This window comes from Zootermopsis nevadensis, unplaced genomic scaffold (assembly GCF_977971745.1).
Source record: "Zootermopsis nevadensis isolate Lab colony 2312 unplaced genomic scaffold, Znev_1.0 Znev_ptg000028l, whole genome shotgun sequence".
Taxonomy (NCBI): Eukaryota; Metazoa; Arthropoda; class Insecta; order Blattodea; family Termopsidae; genus Zootermopsis; species Zootermopsis nevadensis.
Window position 1 is genome coordinate 19,737,998 of NW_028259160.1, and position 17,113 is coordinate 19,755,110.

The 17,113-nt window shown below is 42.9% G+C and overlaps 1 protein-coding gene across 1 annotated transcript; it reads right to left on the minus strand.

Moving 5' to 3' along the window:
* Nucleotides 1-11,342, minus strand: LOC147872418 (ribosomal protein S6 kinase alpha-5-like). Its single transcript, XM_087357250.1, has 13 exons — nt 11,142-11,342; nt 9,493-9,629; nt 8,053-8,121; nt 6,254-6,472; nt 5,847-5,962; nt 5,309-5,419; nt 4,515-4,592; nt 3,965-4,071; nt 3,435-3,585; nt 2,768-2,912; nt 1,884-2,079; nt 970-1,108; nt 1-220 (listed from the first exon to the last, which is right to left on the minus strand). Exons 2-11 carry the CDS (start codon nt 9,545-9,547, stop codon nt 1,892-1,894), a joined length of 1,239 nt encoding a protein of 412 aa, XP_087213376.1. The 5' UTR covers nt 9,548-9,629; nt 11,142-11,342; the 3' UTR covers nt 1-220; nt 970-1,108; nt 1,884-1,891.
* Nucleotides 11,343-17,113: the final 5,771 nt, after the last annotated feature.

Genomic DNA, 17,113 nt, shown 5'->3' on the forward strand with positions numbered 1-17,113 from the left:
GTACCATGGGGCTGGTTTACTTTCTTTCTGTTTCTTGGAACCTTATGGTCTAAAAGACGAGGTGATTGGGGCGAAGTATTTATTCCGTTGCTCGTCTAATCTCCCTTTTGGATCTTTGCTGGAGGTCTGTTACATTTTGAATCGTGAATGTCGTTCTGTTCGAGACGACTCTCGTGTTCTGAGAGAGCTCTTTCATCTTTCTGGACCACTCAGACAGAACCTGCATATGCAAAGAAGATTCAAGTCACATTTACTGGCAACATGAACTCCTTACACTCATCAGGACTACGGAATGAACTGGAAAGAACACGTAAGAAACATGGCACTGCAGTCAGCAATGGCAGAAATAACCGAAGCTAACATCAGCGCAGATGGCATTTGAAGGGCACTGACAGGATTTACAAGAATTGACAAACCCAGGAAGAATATAAGAGGAAGACACACAGAGAATGTCACGGTTCGCTGTCCCAAACACATGCAAAAGATAATGCAGAGAACTCCATTACCAACTTTGCACTTTAAATCGACTAGCGAAAGAAACAGCAGCAATGGGCTCGTCTGTTTTTGTATTCCTTTCTTGTTTCGAGTGGGGAAAAATAGTACAAACTGAAGTGTTATACTCTTAGGGGAAGGAGCAGAAATACAAAGGGCGTACAACGTATTCGTTCATCCACTTTCCTAACCATCCGGTACCAAGGACTATTTTTTTTTCATGTACAATGCTTAACCACGAGGCCGCATCACTCCCTCCCCCCGTGGATACCCCGTCGCCCATTTTACAATCATCACATCTCCCACTAACCTAACCTAACCTTCTGATGCTTCCGAATCTCCCCAAAATATATTCGCCCTCAATGAACATGGCAACAACACTGTTTGTCGAAACGTTGGGAAATATTCAACAGTCTACGCTGCTTGCTTCCGTAAATAAAAATTAAGCAATGAAACCAGCAGTCGACTTACACGTACCTGCATAGTTGTTTCCGTGGACTGGTCGCGCTGTCATTTGGGAGGTCGACCACCGGCGTTGGTAGTCGTGGTCTCTTAGTTCGCCTTTCGCTGTCTCCTGAGCTGCTCAACGTCCTCTTTCGTGGCGCAGTCTTTATACCTTTAGGGGAATGAGCAGAAATGCAAAGGTCGTACAACCTCTTCCTTCGAGAACTAGCCGCGTAGAATGTTGACGGTTATCGGGCACTTGTCCTGCGAAATTATTTCGCGCGACCTCCATTCCAAGCCACTTGGTTACTAACTCACGACTGCAGCTTCATAAGTAACCACACACGGAGGCCAGAAACTGTTATGAAATGCGCACATTCCAAAGCCCTTCGACGACAAAATGCCAGGGGTTGAGGGTCAAATGTAGGAAGTAAATTGCCCCATTTCCAATGGAAAATTCTGTGACCCGATGCTACATATCCTTCTCACAGGCCACCCCGTTCACTTAAGTCATCTGCTCCCTTATTTCGTCTTTCCTTCCTTCCAACGCCTTGATCTGTTCCGTCCCGTCCGAACCACGTGGCCGCTAAACATTTCCTCGTAACCTCCTCTATTGCTTCTCTGGTCACGAAAACCTATTCATTCATCCACTTTCCTAACCACCCGGTACCAAGGACTATTTTTTTCAGGTACAATGCTCAACCACGAGGCCGCATCACTCCCCCCCCCCCTTGTGGATAGCCCCTCACCCATTTTACAATCATCACGTCTCCCATTAACCTAACCTAACCTTCCGATGCTTCCGAATCTCCCCAAAATATAATCGCCCTCAATGAAGATGGCAACAACACTGTTTGTCGAAACGTTGGGAAATATTCAACAGTCTACGCTGCTTGTTTCCGTAAACAAAAATTAAGCAATGAAACCAGTAGTCGACTTACACGTACCTGCATCGTTATTCCGTGGCCTGGTCGCGCCTGGTCGCGCTGTCATTTGTCAGGTCGACCACCGGCGTTGGTGGTCGTGGTCTCTTACTTGGCCTCCCGCCATCTTCTGACCTGCTCAGTTTCCTCTTCTGTGACGGAGTCTTCCCGACAGCCGCAGGTGTTGTTTGCGCTGCAGGAATCTCCGTCGTTTGTGTATCTGAAGAGAAATACACGAAATATTCAGTCTGTGTTCGTGTAAGGGACACAGCGATTCTCAACACTTGAACACGTCTGCTCCAGTATATTTTCTGCTGATAAATACTCTAACATTCGCTGAAGACTGCAACTACTATTCCATGTTTTAAAAATTAAAGCTGTGCATAATTCTCCCCATGAAGTCGCCTTTCTTGTTAATTCTGAGCAGTTTTATAAACTGAGTCAAGTGAATGTAGGGCAGAAGGCAGTTGCTGGCCCACATTTTAACTTGCGTTGACAGAATTCAGCGTGGTACAAACCTTTATTCTAGCAAATGCTATCACTTTCTTCATTACCCGTGTGCCCCTGAATTTTGTTTATCGTATTCAAATTCAACAAAACGTGATCCTAATTATGCGACCTGGAAGGAGATGAAGCAATTGGGTGGAAAGGGAAACTCACATCATCAGACTTGCCTCTGTACCAAAGTTTCGGAAGAATGTACTGATACCATCTTCAGCGATGGCGATGGAGGCAGTATGTTCCTCCGGAACGCAGAAATGTATTTACGTGTGCACATGGCATTACAACGCAGAGGACCAACGTCAACATGGAGTGTCCTTTTCTGGGCACATTTGAAACCAAACTCGTCTGAAGAAACACGAGTCGCAAAAAGTAGATTTCTTCTGAAACTAAGTCACGTATCTCACCTGAGCATGAAGTGACACGATCCTGGGATCGAGCAGGGGATGGCGGGAGGTGATCTTCCTTGGCGCCGAGGATCATTTCGTCATCAAAAACCGGCTCAAACGGAGCTTTCTTGGCTTTTCGAGCCATATCAGCCCAGTTGATTTTCTGTGGGATGAACACGAGCATTAACGGTGATTGCAGAGTGAATGTCTGGCTGGCAAGGCTCAACTGGGAGCATCTCATTTGAATAGATGCTTCAGTTGTGCAGACAGAAGGAGGATTCTGAAAACAGTCTTCAGCGTGGCTACAAATTTTGGTCTCTGCTGTAAGTTATTTAGCAATAGTACAGATTGCAGGGAGGGGTGTTTGAGGATGCACCCAAGGTTCTAAGCAAGTTATTTGGAAATCTAAGGCGTGTGGCGAAAGGTTTTTTTTAAAAACGTCATCTGTCAATGATTTATGCATTCGCTTCCTAACTTGTTACTGTGAACTCATAAAGCAACTTCTGTCAGTGTTATGATATTTGTTGCAGAAGATGAATTTTGCTCACTTAAGTCTTAAGATAAGTCAAGAGTCTCAAACTGTTTGGATGATACGGGAAACCTTGATTTTCTTAATACAAGTTAACGTGGCCAAGACACAGTTTGGAACTGAAACATTTAGAACAGACACGGAGACAGAACTCACGTTGAAGAACGGGTGCCTCTTTATGTCATCCACTCCGTTGTCGCCTGCACCAAGACGCTTCGTTTGATCTTTGGTTAGCAATCCTAAGACGAAATCTTTCGCCTTAGCGGAAAACTTCGTAGGGATTACCGGATCTTGCGTCAGAATTCGGCTGTAATGGGAGAAAAGAACGCCATTCTTGTATTTGTATACAGAAAACTACATATTAAATATGCATCCATAATTAGTGTGCCTAATTCCCCTCACTTCTATCATAAGAAGCCTCATCAGTGGCTCTTTTACACGGAGATCTCTGAAGCGGGTAACACAACAGACGTTTAAGATGGATCATCTATAAGGACGCACTCAGCTTCTCAACATTTCGAACCCTTTACTGCCCTGTCCCTCACAGTCAATTAGGGCCCTGGACAATCGTCAGATTTTACATGGTTTTGGTCACCAGGCGTTTTTTCTGACTGCAATTCATTCCCTGTCCTAAGGTTTATTTAGCACGTGTTTAAAGGAGCTTGGACGTCACACACTGAACTCACTCGTAAAGCTTCATGAAGTTGTCACTCTCATCATCCTCTTGTTCAAATGGCGTGGCTCCTTTTCGCATCTGATACACCATGATACCTAAACTCCACCAGTCAACCGCCTGCAACAGAAACAGGTGAAATCAGCCACTTTTCATTTCTAAAGACTTCTACATGTCCACAAGAATTTAAGGGCAACAAAATTTGCGGGATCTATAAGGTGTTGTTAATTTATTGCGTTAAGGTTATATATATATTAATTCTCCATTCTTCTGGCAAATGAGTGTCCGTCGGCACAAAGTTAACTGCACCAAAGACAGACGAAAGCTTCTGACACCTGTAACGTGCACTGACTATTTATCTTTAAATGATGTTATGAGCAGTTGGTAAACACACACAGATTTTGAAATATTTTTTCGTTGTTGGCCCTTCCTGGAGGTAGGGGGAGGGAATTGGTTGAAGAACATCTCATCCCGCATGAAATTTGTACTTATGCATCCGTACGCTCACACTGCTACACTGCGACAGCTCCTCATTGTCAGATTGCCATTGCGTAAGAAATTACCTTGGTATGTCCTTCGCCTGTGATCATCTCAGGAGCCATGTAATGGGGAGTGCCACAGAAGGTATATGCACGTTTATTCTGTTGATAGAAACAACATTTTACATAAGTGTGACAGTAATATGAGACACAAAGCAACTAGTAACTAACTTTCTGGTAGTAAGGCTAAAAACTCTTAATATCGCTAATTCCAAAGACCACCACTGGACGCAGTTCTCATCCAGTGCCACATTCCTCCTGCTCTCAAAATCAATTCTTTTTCTTATATTCCTCTTAACTCTGTCTCCCGATGATCTTCCTCGTCCTATGCCTTGGCCCTTTGTAAGGGGTTTGTCTCACCAAGACTTATCCACAAAGTTTCTCATAAAATAACATCTAAATTATTCCTCTCTTTACCTCATACAGTTTTGTTTCCATTAGAGTCTATCTTCTAACACCGGTAATTTCTGTTTATGGTGTTTATATTTCTTTATGGTAAAAAATCCCGAAGGAATTGCAAACAGATTTGCTACAATTAAAATGGTTCTGTGCTTCTGAGTTCAGCTCCTCAATTTCGGAGTGCATCCGATGCATCTTAGTTGCACTTTCCGTTAAATATTGGTACAAGACACACAATCTGATCACGGATGAAGCGAATTTAACAACTGAAATACGTACAACCTTTATGATTCTTGTATTCTGACGTCCGTCAGACAAAGCGTACTGACAGTGGTCCACGCAGCTCCTGCATTGTCGGCCTACGTTTTCCTGTAGCTGGACTAAGCAACAAAAGGGCCTCAGGTGGAAATTAAATTTACCTTCTGACGAGGGTGGAACTTCTTACAGAGGCCGTAATCAGTGATCCTCAAGTGGCCACTGGAGTCTATGAGGATGTTCTCGAGTTTTAGATCGCGGTAGATGACGCCCATCTGGAAAAAACAAAACAAAATTAACAAATTGCTTCTGTTCTGTTGTGTTTCCGTACTTATTGTGGCTGTGAGATGCACACCCAGCAGTTTGCTTTTCTGCTACGCTGTAGCTGCTCTGACTAATTTTATTAAGTTATGACTATGCTCATGAGTCAGGAAGTTTCATGTCACTGGGTCTGAAAGCGGAGGAGGAGGAGGATTAGGGACAGGAACCCTGTGATCTTAACAAATTACCTTTTCTAACACAACTCATAAAAATAATTATTTTTCTACTTAATGATCACAATCGTGATTTCCCAAACTGTTGGCTGTCATTTTCAACCAGACACAGAAATGGGCTATTTGAACGTGCAAACAAACAAACAAACAAACAGACAAATACTGTATTTGTTAGGCAGTTCATTGGCGAGGTCTGCAGTGAGCTTACCTTGTGCAGGTGTTCGATACCGAGGACGATTTCGGCTGTATAGAATTTAACATCGCGCTCTCGAAATTTACGTTTGTGGAACAGAAGCTCACATAAATCTCCACCTTCCATAAAGTCTGTGAACACATTGAAAACAATAATTTCCAGACCTCCTTATTTTAACGACCATTACTCTTACTAGATGTCAGCGAATAGTAGTGTATTGCATATTAAATTCGACAAAATGTAAGTGTAAAGGTTGAAGGGTAACATAGTTTAACAAGAAGCAAGGAATTCTTCCCTAATTCGGCTGCGAATTCTGAACCTGTACTAAGCGTAGTTACACACTTCAGTTCGTTGCCATTCAGGACCCAAACACCCAGTCGCGGTTCTGTCCCGAACATGAGAGCAGTTCTTCATGTACTCACCCATCACAAGGTGCAGATCAGATTTCGTCCGGAAGGTGTAGTGCGACTTAACCAGGAATGGGCTGTCGCCTACCTCCGCTGACACGCTGCACTCCGTCATCGTGTGCTGGTAAGTTTTTATGTTCTTAGTGAATTCCTTAATTTTCATTGTCTTCATAGCGTATAATTTTCTCTCATTGAATCCTCTACTCTGCTGAACCAAGTGAACCTTCCCGAAACCTGTAAAATTTCATCTGTGTTACTAATTGATGCCCTTTCAACGAACGATTCTCACTTAAGAAAACAATCTCCTCTTACAGATTAGGATTCAGTACAATTTCTATGCAGCGTCTAAACTTCTTGAGTGAAAAAGAATTTTTCAGTATATTCTGTAGTCAGTTTAGAAAAACACTAAAATCACTTGCAGTAAGTGCGAAAGTTTTTGTAGTTTCTAATTATTGGAGCACATAATTTCAAGTAAGGGATATGAATAGCCCTACTAATTGAGAGTAACATAATAAAACTTTATTTAATCTTATTACAGGTATTCTATAATTAAACTTTTCCTGTTATAATACTTCTGTGCTAAATGTCTTCGAAGGGCTGATTGACCAAGTCACACGAGCTCAATGCCCGAATTCATTACTTGCCACCTTGTTTTCAATCTACCCACAAATAAACTTTTACAGGCCATAGGTTGAAAATTATCTACGTCAGAACAGGCTCTACATAATTCTCAGTTTGAAAATAACTAGATATATCACTCTTGCGTTAAAATGGTGGTGGCGGGACACAAATTAAAATCTCATTGACGTCAGGAACAAGGACCGGGCCACAGAAATGTCCTGTCAGCATCTACCCGCACATTTCACGCTCGATTGAGTTGCAGTGCCCAGAGGTAGCGGTGAGATGCTCGTCTCCTCATTGTCTGCTGCTTAAGAATTGCGTTTGTGAAAGTCCACGGAGATGGCAAAAGATTCAGTGCGGTTCCGTCGATGTTAAGAATTCTTCTACCCTGTTATGAACTAGACCTAGCGTCACATAGAGGATCAGTAAGGAGATGTGACGACAACGAGGAAGCATTAGTAACAGCTCCGATTAGCCAATGTACTTTGCTAGGAAGGCGTTCATTAACTTGTCAGCCATCAGAGAAAAACGTAAAAATAAATCAGTTTTGTTGCTGATACATTTCCATTGTCTTACAGAAAGGATAAATAAATCCTGAGTTATTTTAAATTATCTCCCACGACTTATTCTGACTTCTAGAAACAAGGAAATATTGCAGATGATTACGATGCGTTAATTCCATGGTCCTCGGAACTTTGATAGCGACGGGGATCTGAGTGGAGGAAGAAGGTTGTGCTCAGACAGTTGTTAATAATTGCAATTTTTATATAAGTCTAAGTTTGTCCCACTATGCGCCATGTAGGCGTTTAGGGTGAGTGGAGGTATAGCTCCTCTCTTCCTTGACCTCGGCACTAGATGGGGGTGAATGGTCAGCATCACGCCCCGGCCGGCTTTACCCCCGGGAAAGGACCCCGGTACCCATTGTAGAGGAGGCTGGGTGGGCAGCGAAATAATTTGTAACTGATGTTCAGTATCTTTAAATATTCTGTAGTCACGTGCCTATAAAAGTTGTGACTGATTCAAAACTGGGGATGGGCTCCACTTTCCTTGCTCCTGCTTATACTACTACTAATAATAACAATAATAACTTTACTGCTAGTCTCCTGCCAATCTGTCCATGAAAGTTCGGGTAATTAGGTTCGAGTTCTATAAGCAGAAAAATAGGCTTAGAATTAACAAAAACCTGCACTTACCTCCTTCTCCTATCACCTTCAGGGGTTCAAAATCGTGTACAGTGACATCGTCGGTCTGTGGTTGTTTATCTGTAACAGAGCATCAGAATTACAGGTTTAACCGTGAAGCAACTTTTTTTGCACTAATCATTATATTAATCTTACGAGTAAAATAAACCATGATCCTGAAATGTACAAGGTTTCTGTGGGCTGGACACGTAGCACTCACGAGGGTGCCTCGTTCCTCCCAAAACCCTTTAAATTCAACAATCTATGCCCCTTTGCTGGGAAAGAAGGCGGCGCAACGATTAGGTGTGATAGGCCCGCTCATCAATGGGAGAAGTGGCCTGTCCATCAGGAACGGTGTGCTGCTCTATAAGCAGCTCATCCGTCCCATGATGGATTACGCATGCCCGATCTGGAGGTCAGCTGCCCGCAGCCACGTCCGGAAGCTGCAAGTGTTACAATCCAAGTGCCTTCGCATTGCTACTAACGCGCCTTGGTACGTTAGTAACAGGCAAATACACGAGGATTTGGGGATCCCGCTCTTTGCCGACCACAACAGAGCACTGACTGAGAGATTTGACTTGAAGTTAGCTGGTGTGGGGAACCCCTTAATCCGGCAACTCAGGCGGCACTTGTTCCGAACTAGGGCTGACAGGGGTCACCCAAGGGCAACCGAGGGCGACTGATGTTCAGCAGGCCAGCCGAGGCTGTCCCCAAAAGACGGCCAAGTCGGCACAACGAGTGGTTAGACTACTCGGCTACCCTGACTGAGGTTTTCCGTGCTTTTCCTCAGTTGTAAGGCGAATGCCAGGGTATAATTTAATAGGGGCACGGCTCCCCCCCAGCTGAAGTGATCTTCCCCCCATGCCGCAGAGGCCTTCAGCCGAAACGGCCCCTCCCTCTCTGGGTTCAAACCCCAGAGATCCAACCAGCCAAATTCTCTTGGACAACTTGCCTGACGGGATAACCTCCCATCAGCAGCAACAGATCCCAGTTTGAGTGGTCGAGGCTCCCACCACGACGAAACCCCGTTAGCGTTAGCAAAATTTCCGTTTTTTCTAATTAAGACCGTGTACCATTTCCAGCAATGCGCCTTGTGCACAGGAATGGTGTCACCTAGGAAGGGACGACGCTTGCGCTTGCGCAGGACTCCGCCCTTAGTTAGCTTTTTGGTTGGCCTTTGCTGACCATAATGTCATTTCCTAGGTGCGCCAACGTACCTCTGGCACGGGGTAAGGATTACTCATACCGCGGGCTGAGGTCCCATTGTCAAAAGCACGTCCCAGGCTCCAGCCTGTCGCTGGCCAGACACAAGCCCGTATAGCATCTACGTTAAGCTACAATCCTAAAATATAAATCTAACAAATTTCCAATATATTATAATTATAACTTTTGATTTAGAAAGATACTATCAAGAGCAAAACCTAACTTAAGCACCTTTCTTTGCATACTAACCGGATTGACGGCCGGAAGTCAAGTTCCTGTCCATCTCTGATTGCTTGTTCGTCATCGAACTCAGAACAGGTTGTCACAATGTCCTTGATGTAATTTCTTCGTCTGTTGACAAAAAAATCGGGATTCTCCTCAGGCACCTGTAGTCAAAAAAGATATATCCTTTTACCTTCCATCAGCGCTCTTTTAAATCCAACACGAAATTCGGAACACACGAAATACAAATTTATACTACGTACTTTACATTGTTGGAAATAACAGCACTGAAGCATTCTTTACATGCGCCATTTTTGGCGAAGGAAGCTTTATGGCCAACCCGGGCCCCTATTTTGTAGCATATAGAAGGTAATGATTTCCCCTGGGTTGTCTCTCCAGGAATAAGATATTTTTATGTATTATTCATCCTTGGACGCAGTAGCGTATATGAATTTTGGACAATCCTGAGCGCTATTAAAATCTAGGCAATTTCCCGTGGTTTTGTCTCCAAGAGGAACGCTTGTGCGTTTACAGATTTTTTTCAGCGACGAGCGTTGCCTTGTACATCCCCTAGCCCAATTTTGGAAATAATTCGATGAACCGGCAATTCTCCCCCCATTGTTCCTCTCCAGTTAGTAATTTCTTTCGCGTTTTTCACGGCTCGCTATTTGTGAGAGACGCGTGGCCGACGCTCTCCGTTGCAATGCACCGGTGAATACCGCGCCACTGCCAGGCGCGAATTTTGAATGTACATTCGAATTTTTAGAAATTTTTTTCGCACCCTTGCACAGCGAATCAGCGGCTGAAATTTTGTGTACAATCATTACTAGATGGGCTCTGTAGATGAGCAAAGTTTCAGGTGAGGTTTCGACGCGACCAACCGAACCATTCCCTCGTCAGTGCGAGTAAGAGTGTAATAAATTACTTGATTAAGATAAGTAATTTTGACAACAAACCCTCTTTCAGACCACAGACCACAGACCAATCGTTCAGTTCACTGCTGTTTAACTGGATGGTGTATTCAGACGCCTCAACATTTTTAAACTGCACAGTCCGACTTGTGAGCCTTTACTTTGAACCTTTCGTAAGGTCGTATGATACTCTTTATTTGGGTTATTAATCGACGCTCTGTTCCCTACGTAGATTGACTAAACGATTATTAATATTGAATGAAAAACAAATTGAAAACATTAGTGTTCAATGACAAATGTGTAATGATTACATATTTAGTGTTAGAGACTACTATCTAATCTTATGGTAACCGCGGTTAAGAATCCTCGAAACTTTTCAGTGACATTTCGGGAACCAGGGGACAAGAAACATTTTGAGAAGCGTTGTATTGCAGTACTCTGTTCCACCGATCGATTTGGTTTGCGTAGGTAATATTTCCCCTACCTGTAGCTCGCGGGCAACGCCTAAGCAATTCCACACGTTTCCTGGCAAACTACGAAAGAGACTTAAGCCACTTCTTTATTCCCAAGTGACTCTGACTTAAGTCTCTATCAGCCGTTTAGCTTAGCCGGAACTCAAATAACTTTGTTGGTGATGGCCGACGTGTGTGGTTGCTATCATTTGGATGCTTAAAAATTACACACAAACTCTCAAAATACCACAGACAATTACAAATGCAAAATCAAATAATAATATTAATAATAAATAGGAAACCCTTGTCTCACCCTTTGTGAATAGGAACAGAACTCGATGTCCACAGGAGCAAAATTTTAATCAGAAAATAAATATAAAGAGTGCAGGACACTGTCACGAAATTGTTGATAATTCACAGAAGATAAATACACAAGTTATTTTCAAAGGTTTTCATAAACAATGTAAGCACAAAATTATCTAGACCACAACGCACTTCATCAACAACCGATTCACAAGGCAATCCTTTCCAAAGTAACGAATTCCGATTGGTGACTGCAATATATACCAGTACAAGGAAGCCGACGTAATCTATGACGCAACAGTCAGTAAAGGAGTGCAATAAGGTTCATTCAGGCTATTACACTGCGTGCGTAATAAATAGAAAATGAACCTTATGGCATGCCGGCCGTGACTGTTGCACGTGACCGTCGCAGATATGCTTTACAAGTTCCAATCTTTCGCGCAGGTGTTCGTATTTTATAAGAACACCTGCATTCCATATTTACACATTTTTTTTAGTTACAGGAATACTAAGAGAATTACTCCAAGTTATAATTTCGTTACATTCCATCATAAATGTAAGAAGTCAATAATAAATATTAAATGTTTTCTCTGTAAGAAGGAAATCGATTTAAAACTATTGAAAAGAGGCTTGAGGTATATTTTTAAATTTCATTTGCCCTATTTTAAAAACAACGTCGTGTTTTAAAGACGATTTTTAGGACCTTGGGCGCTGTTGAGCCCATTGCCCTGGGCGAGAGAAAAATGTTTCCTTCCTTCGAATCCCGGCTGAGATGTTTTCTGTTCTTCGGACAGAGACGAATGGCGCTAAGGCAAATTTTGTTTGTTCCTGGGAAGGGATCTCATTGGCTAAGATCACAAACCCGAAAACTGTCCTGAGATCGAGAAGATGAATTTGTAAGAAACTGTCGTATTTGCCCTTAGTAAATACCGCAGAGTCTGCTGGTCACGTGTAAACTCGAGATTGGGGGTTGACGTGTTTCTTCACTCGTTCGCTTACGGCACGTGAAGGAATAACGTGGCGGGATTGTTCATTTTGACCAATGAGCGAACACAGGAAGGTCGAAACTCTGGGAAAAGTGTCCTGAGTTCGATTTCCTTCAAGGGCGGTTCCTTTAGCTCCGAAACTAAGTGAGACAGGACAACGGAGCCAGGATCAGAGGGTTCCCCCCCCCTCTTTCTCTCTCTCTCCCGAAGAGGAGATTACGGAAACGAAGGCCTCGACACTGGGTTCGATTCCCGACAAGGATGGTTTCTGTTGACGGGAACGCAACCGAGATAGAAGAACGACGAGAGGAAATTGCAGGTTCTAAGGTCACAGACACGGATACAGTCCTCGGTTCGAGCATTTCTCTTAAGGCGTTGGTTTCTGAGGTAATTTTTACGGGCGTATTAAACTATACACGTTTACTGATTAGGCCTATAAGCTACCAGATGTCTCAAAATTAAGGTGCTGTTATTTTGTGGTTATAATAGACCATGTTTTTTATTTATTCATAGTTTATTTAACTACTCATTTTCAGTAGCTCAGAGTAGCGCAGGAGCATTCAATCCATTGATAAATCCTAGTACATAAATAATGTTATTATTTCGAGAAACAAAAACCAGCTTCATTTTGTATTCCTGTTGATTTACAAGTATGCTACCGGATGTCTCAAAAGTAAAGTGCTGTACAATTTGTATGTTTACCCATATTTAAGAAGAGTTGTTGTGGTAATATAATTTACCGCATTCGACCGGCGGCTGAATAAAGCAAGTAGTTTGGTGGATAAAAATAAATTGTGTATGGAAATGTGCCCCATTGATAAGTTTTTGTACACGCGAATGTTTTTAAAGCACTATACTGACTACCAACTCTCGACAATTGGTTTTTCATCTCAAGCGTGAACCAAGAAACGGGGGGCAGCCGGTGCCAACCTGTTGGTCTACTGCGATTGGATGAAACCGAAATGGATCGAACTTTTAGATTTTGTTGCGGCAGAGTTTCATTAATCTGAGCGGCGGCTTCAAATGGCGGATGCTAAGTTTGTTATGAATTGTGAATTGCAGAGGGTAAATGTGTCAATGATTTGAGGAACTGCTAAGGAATTTGCCTTCAACAAGGTGGGGATTGTCTCGTTGCACAAGATTCGAACAGAAAATTGCTTAGATAAAATGTCCGCTTCGTCTTGAGTATTCGTGTTTTTACTTTCGTTAAGACAGAGAATTTTCTGGTGTTGATTCCGATCTTGCCGCAGATAATTCGTTAATTTGTTCCTGTGCTCAGGCTTCATCTTCACGCTTCGGCCAGCTTGACCCTCGGTTGTCAGGGGATACCAGGCTAGGTGGGCCCCAGAAACAAGACTGGTCACAGAGAGAGGGAGGAATATTGCCCCGTAGTTTACACAAAACCAGGATCATGATTGACTATGGCCGCCAGATACGGAGTGTTTCGAATACGCATTCGCGGACAGCCGACATGGGGTGACTCTGCGACTTGGGGGTTGGGCGTGGGGCTAACAATTCCTGACTGTGAGAATAATAAAATGTTCCGAAATGTTGGGCGTGACCTCTAACTGGGACGGATTGTTTGCTACGACTTCAGCTGGACTAAGCGTGATCAAAGGTAAAAGACAAGTAACATTTTCTTGTTCTCATCTGCTCTTTAACGTGATGCATGCGATATCATCATTTGTGTATGTTGGCTACGTGAGAATTATTATATTTCTTATGGCCACAGTTTATATGTGCACCATTTTTTATTCAGCCACAAGAAGGAGCCTCGAGATGACATTTATTCGGTTGAGAACATGTGATTCAATTCTCTATCACTCAACGTTAACTTCTGGGTAAAAAGCAATACTTTGAGAAAGTGGTCAAAGGAACGGCAGGGAACGAGAATCGAACTGTGGGACAATCAGCAGAAGACAGGAGCTCGCCACGAAGCTACTATCCGCCTTGAAAATATTAGTTTTAATAAATCGGTGTAGCAGTGTGCATTCTCCTACCCGGCAGTCAGTTTGTTGGTCAATTCTTTCTTTCTTTCTGCGCAGTCGCAGGCCCCTCCCTGCTCCCCCCTTTAATAGTGACGTAATTTCTTTCCTTCAAGGGATTCTGAGCTTCGAGTGTTGTGTTGTTGTCAGTTGTGACTTGCCTGGTTATTGTCGTGTGAGGAAAAGTGAATTTGCGGTTCGATCCGTCTCTCTCTCTGTGAATCCGCTCTTTCGTGAAATGCTGGCTTTTAATTGTCTGCATTTCGAGAATGAATTAATGTTTCTTGTGCTTTCGATCATGAGTAAGTGTTTGCTTTGAATTTAATTTATATGAAGATGTGCGCAAGGAAGTGAGCTGGGTTTATCTAAATAAAATTATTCTTAACTTACACGGAAATACAATTACTAAAACAGTGATCAGAATAAACTTCCAAGTTAGAAGGCGAATAAATTCGTTCACTGGGTGCGGTAATTTATTTGTCGCGAAATTATCTCTACTGTGAAATATTAGCCAACATAGACATATGCTTATTTTGCATGCATCGCGTTAAAGAGCAAATGAGCATAAGAACAAGTCATTTGTCTTTTATCTCTGAGTGCGCTTAGTCCAGCTTAGGTCGTTGCAAATATTCCGTCCCAGTCAGAGAACACGCATAAAACGTCGGAACAGTTTCTTATTCTCACGGTCGCCAATTGTTAGCCTCGCGACAACCCATAAGTCGGAGAATCACCCCTTGTCGGCTGTACGCGAATGCTTATCCGAAACACTCCGTATCTGGCGGCCATAGTCGATCGTGATGCTGGTTTTGCGTGGGCTGCGGGGCGAATTTCCCGCCCTCTCTCTGCGTTCAGTCTGTTTCTGGGGCTCACCTAGCCTGGTATCCCGTGACCACCGAGGGTCAAGCAGGCCGAAGCGTGAAGAAGACGCTTGAGCACAGGAACAATGATCGCATCAACGAATTATCTGAGACAGAACCAGAATCAACGCCACAAAATTCTCCAACTTAACGAAAGTAAAACCACGAAGTACTCAAGACAAAGCTGACAGGTTATCCAAGCGATATTCAGTTCGAATCTCGTTCAAAGACACAATCCCCACCTTGTGGAAGGCAAATTCCTTAGCAGTTCCTAAAATCCATTTACACATTCGCCCTGTCCCATTCACAATTCATAACAAACTTTGCATCCGCCATTTGAAGCCGCCTGTGAGATTAATGAAAATCTGTGGCTCCATAATCTAAAAGAAAAAATAGATTCAATTCCTGTCCCCTCTTAAAACACGCCCAAAATATCGGCTTCTTCCAATCGCAGTAAACTAACATGTTGGCACCGGCTAACCCCAGCTTCCTGGTTCTTCTCAGTTACTTTAAAGCAGGCACAGAATGTACTCCCGCGGTTTATCTTTCATAACCATCCTGTCATATTTAAATAATGGATACACACAATTATCAGTTGATAGAGCGTTGAAGGAACAACAATAAACACTACCTTATAAGTCATGGTGAACGCCTTCTAACTGGTTTACCCATCAAACTACGTGTATCTCAGCCCTCGTGGCCAATGTCCGCAGTCAAGGAGGCCGTGGGGGTAGAAACTTCGAAGTCCTCCCTCTGTAGGCCTTATCTCCGCCTGGAACAGCTTCAGGGCTCTGACCTCACCCCAGAGAACAGCCTAATTTCTCGATTTCGCACGTACAGTTCACGCTTGAGGCGAAAAATCCAATTGTCGGGAGTTGGTAGACAGTCCAATGTTTTAAAAACATTCGTGTGCACAAGAACTTGTCAATGGGGCACATTTTCATACACCTTTTATTCTTAGCCACCAAACTACGTGCTTTATTCATCCGCCGGTCGAATGCGGTAAATTATATAACCACAAAAACTTTTCCGATATTTGGGTAACCCTACAAGTTGTACAGCACTTTACTTTTGAGACATCTGGTGGCATCCGTGTTAGTCGACAGTAATACAGAACGAAGCTAGTTTTGTGCTTCCAAACAATAAAATAGGATTTATCAATGGATTTAATGCTCGGAGCTTCTGAAAGTGCGTCGTTAAATAAACTATGAATAAATAAAAAACTTGGACTACCATAACCACACAAAATCAGCAGATTAATTCGGAAACTCCCGGTAGCTTATGGGCCTCATCATTAAACGTGCGTCGTTTAATATGCCCGTAAAATTACCCCATGAACCATTATCCTAACAGAGCCTCGAACAGAGGACTGTGTATTCGTGTCCGTTACCTTAGAACCCGTAATTTCGTCTCCGAAACGAAAGAATTTTGCCTTGGCGTCGATTTCTTCTCGTGGGTGCTTTCCCGTCAACAGAAATCATCTTTGTCGGGACTCGAACTCAGTGTCGAGGCCTTCGTTTCCGAAATCTCCTCTTCGAAGCAAAAAACTCTGATCCTCTCGCCCTTGAAGGAAATCGAACTCAGGACACTTCTTCCAGAGTTCTTACCTTCCTGCGTTCTTTCACTATTCAAAATGAATAATCGGGATTCGAAGGAAGGAAACATTTTCCCTGTCGCAGGGGCGATGGGTTCAACAGCGCCCGGGGCCCTCAAAAACCGTCTTTAAAATTAAAAAAGTATAAAAAACACGACGTTATTTTTAAACAAGGGCAAATTAAACTGCAAAATTTACTTCAAGCCTCGTTTCATTACTTTTAAATTAATTTTCTTTTACACAAAAAATATTTAATATTAATAATTGACTTCTTACATTTATGATGGAATGTCAAAAAATTATAACTTGGAGTAATCCAATTTGTATTTCTGTAACTACAAAGAATGTGTAAATATGAAACGCTGGTGTTGTTATAAAATACGAACACGTGCAACAATCTCGGCTGGCATGCCATAAGGTTCATTTCTCAGTCCTTATGCACGCTAGAATGAACCGTATTGCACTCCCTCTACTGACTGTTGCGTCATTGATTACGTCTGCTTTGTTGTGTTGGTATAAATAGCAGGCAACAATCAGCATTCGTCAGTCTGGGACGAATT